At 62.8% G+C, this 2,886-nt stretch overlaps 1 protein-coding gene across 1 annotated transcript in view; it reads right to left on the bottom strand.

The window, feature by feature from the left end:
• Positions 1 to 2,352, bottom strand: part of LOC103250445 (proto-oncogene vav-like) — a gene marked incomplete at its 3' end in the record, with an annotated part of 30,044 nt that extends 27,692 nt beyond the window's left edge. Inside the window, exon 1 of the mRNA XM_008049033.1 lies at positions 2,146 to 2,352. Coding sequence (XP_008047224.1) covers positions 2,146 to 2,349 — 204 coding nt within the window. The remainder of the gene's footprint in view (positions 1 to 2,145) is intronic.
• Between the last annotated feature and the right edge of the window lie 534 nt (positions 2,353 to 2,886).

The following is a 2,886-nucleotide window of genomic DNA, read 5'->3' as shown; positions in this document are numbered from 1 at the left end:
GTAGTCCCAGCTACTCGGGAGGCGGAAGTGGAAAGATCGCCTGAGCTTAGGATGTCGAGGCTGCAGTGAGCTATGATCATGCCACTACACCCCAGTCTGGTACAGTTTTTTGGTTTTGTTGGGTATTTTTTTATTTTTTTGAGTTGGATCTCACTCCGTCACCCAGACTGGAGTACAGTGGCTGCTCCCGACCACCGCAGCCTCGACCTGCTGGGCTCCGGTGATCCTTCCGCCTCAGCCTTCCAGGTAGCTAGAACGACAGGCGCGTGCTACCACGCCCGGCTAATTTTTTGATTGATTGTAGAGATGAGGTCTCATCAAGTTGCTCTGGTGGATCTCGAACCCGCGGGCTCAGGCAATTCACTCACCTCGGCCTCCTAAAGTGCGGGATTACAGGCTGAGCCACCGAGCCCAGTCGGCTTGTGTGATTTAACTCAGACATTAACATATCCTGCTTGTAGGGCCTTCCTTTGTGAGATTTTTTGTCCTATATAAGAGGCATGCGGTCAAATAAATTTGCTCTCTCTCTCTCTCTCTCTCTCTCTCTCTCTCTCTCTCTCCTCTTGCTCCCTCTTCGTCCCAATCTGGCTGTTTCTCTGTCTCTTTCTATTTTCGTTCCCTCCCCCCAACTCAGGCCCTGATCAGCGGAGGCTGGACCCCTGCAAGACGCACCACCTCCGTGCTCGGATTAGTGCAGCTGCTCCCCTGGACATAAGCGCCGTGCACGCTCGCCCTCCATCAGAACACCAGCCTCAGCAGAGACGCACTGAGTGGAAGTGGAAGTTCATCCTGTCGTCTATCCACTTTCCCAGGGAGTTTGACTCCCTGCCAGGTCTGGGCCCGAGGGTCCCACGGCTGCTTCCTCATGTGCTGGAGCCCGGAGGTCAGGCAAATGTTGGCAAATTTGGGATGAGGTGTGGTCAGCAGGGCTGACCCAGCGGCGGGGGGTTCCGGGGTTCCTTCCTCCTTTCTGGAGCCCTGCCCGGGCTGGGGAGCGGCTGGACCCTGGCACTAAGGACACAGAAGGAACAAGGCCCATCCACCTCTCGAGGGCAGCTTCTCCCAGCTCCCCTGGGCATCTCAGACCAGGGAGGAGGCCATGTCCCAGCCGTCCCCCGCCTGCCAGCCCTGGGGGTCCCACCACCGGCCCATGGGTCCCCAGGATGTGGCTCTGATCCCAGAAGGCCAGGCGGCAGCTGCCCCTCGGACCCCAGGGCAGGGCCGTGCCCCTGAGACCCCGGAAGGCCAGACAGCAGCTGCCCCTCAGACCCCAGGACTGGGTGGACACCACCAGTCGTGCCCATTCCCTGTCCCCCCCTTCTGGCCAGCAACCCTGGGGACCCAGACAAGGGCCTTCAGAGACAGGGTCCAACCCCCTCACCATCGTCCCAGCTGCATTCAAATAGGGATTTGAATACATTTCCTGAGTCTGTGGGGGCGGCCACTCTGCCGGCCCCCTGCAGACAGACACCCCTGCAGAGAGGAGGCAGTTCCCCAGGCTCCAGGAGCCCAGGACTCATGCCTGAGCCCAGGACCAGGTCCGGCCTCAGTGTCCCCCCGGGGGTGGACAGACCCAGGAAGCCCATGGCCCTGGGGGCTGCAGACCCTCCACCCACCTGCCCCAGGCAGCCCTGGGCCCAGGCAGGAAGCCAAGGGGAAGGAAGACATGAGGGGAAGGAAGGGGCCAGGCCCTGGAGGAGAAGGCACATGTGGGCAAGGAGTTGGCGACGCCCCTCCCCCACCATCAGAATCTTGGGGGGGGGTCCAAGGAGCTGAAAACCTCAGGCCCCTGCGGGCTGCCCGGAGGGTCAAGGCACCCCCAGGATCCCCAGGTGGTCTCCACTAGTGGGGAGGAATTGGACCAGCAGATTCGGTCCAGGGGTTGGGAGCGTTAACCCCTAGTTTCCCAGTTCTCAGCCCTCATGCAGGCCTTCTCAGAGCCTTTAGAGGTTTCTAGGTTCACACCCGCCCAGGGGGGCCCCCACCCAGAATCTCAGCGCGTTACCACCCCCTGGGCCAGCCCAGAACTTGTCCACCCATCTCTCTGGCCCCCAGAGGGAGGCACATCAGCCCGCCTGGGGAGGGCACCATCCCAGTCCCCCTCTCCTCGTCCTCCCTGCAGGCCCGCGCTCGTCCGGAGCTCACCTGGGACATCTGGGGACGCAGGTTGACCTCGCGCAGGTTGATGGCATGGGGCAGCAGATTGTTGAGCAGCTGACACAGGAGGACACCATCCCGGAGGGCCTGGGCCAGCTCGCACACCTGGGCCCCATCCCAGGTCACGCGGTGGCTGGGCGGCAGGACGCGACACTGGATCAGCCAGTGGGTGCACTGGCGCCACAGCTCCATGGCCGCCCCGCCGCGGCCTCCACCGCCCCGCTGGGGAGCGACAAGCAGCCCCCACCACTTCCTCTTTCTTTGCCTGTAACTGTCGCCCTGAGAGGGGGTGGAGGGGGAGGAGCCCTGGGGCACTGTGGGGGGAAGCGGAGGGCCAGCGCCGCGGGCCAGCCCCGCCCCGGGCCCGCGGGGCCACATCTCACCTGTCTCCTCCACCCAGGGCCCAGCATGGTGGCTCACGCCCGTGAGCCCAGCGCTTTGGGAGGCTGAGGCCGGAAGACGGCTGGAGGCCGGGATGCCCACCAGCCTGGACGACCGGGTGAGCCCTCGCCAATACAGACATTTTTTAAAAAGTCAAAAAAAATAAGCCGGGCTCGGTGGCTCAGCCTGGAATCCCACACCTTTGGGAGGCTGAGGTGAGTGGATGGCCTGAGCCCGCGGGTTCGAGACCCGCCTGGGCAGCGAGACCTCATCTCTACAATTAATCAAAAAATCAGCCGGGCGTGGTAGCGCGCGCCTGTAATTCCGGCTACTCGGAAGGCTGAGGCG

The sequence above is a fragment of the Carlito syrichta genome, unplaced genomic scaffold (assembly GCF_000164805.1).
Source record: "Carlito syrichta isolate Samal-C Ts95f unplaced genomic scaffold, Tarsius_syrichta-2.0.1 Scaffold130456, whole genome shotgun sequence".
In the NCBI taxonomy this organism is placed as follows: Eukaryota; Metazoa; Chordata; class Mammalia; order Primates; family Tarsiidae; genus Carlito; species Carlito syrichta.
This window is presented reverse-complemented; position numbering and strand designations above follow the sequence as displayed.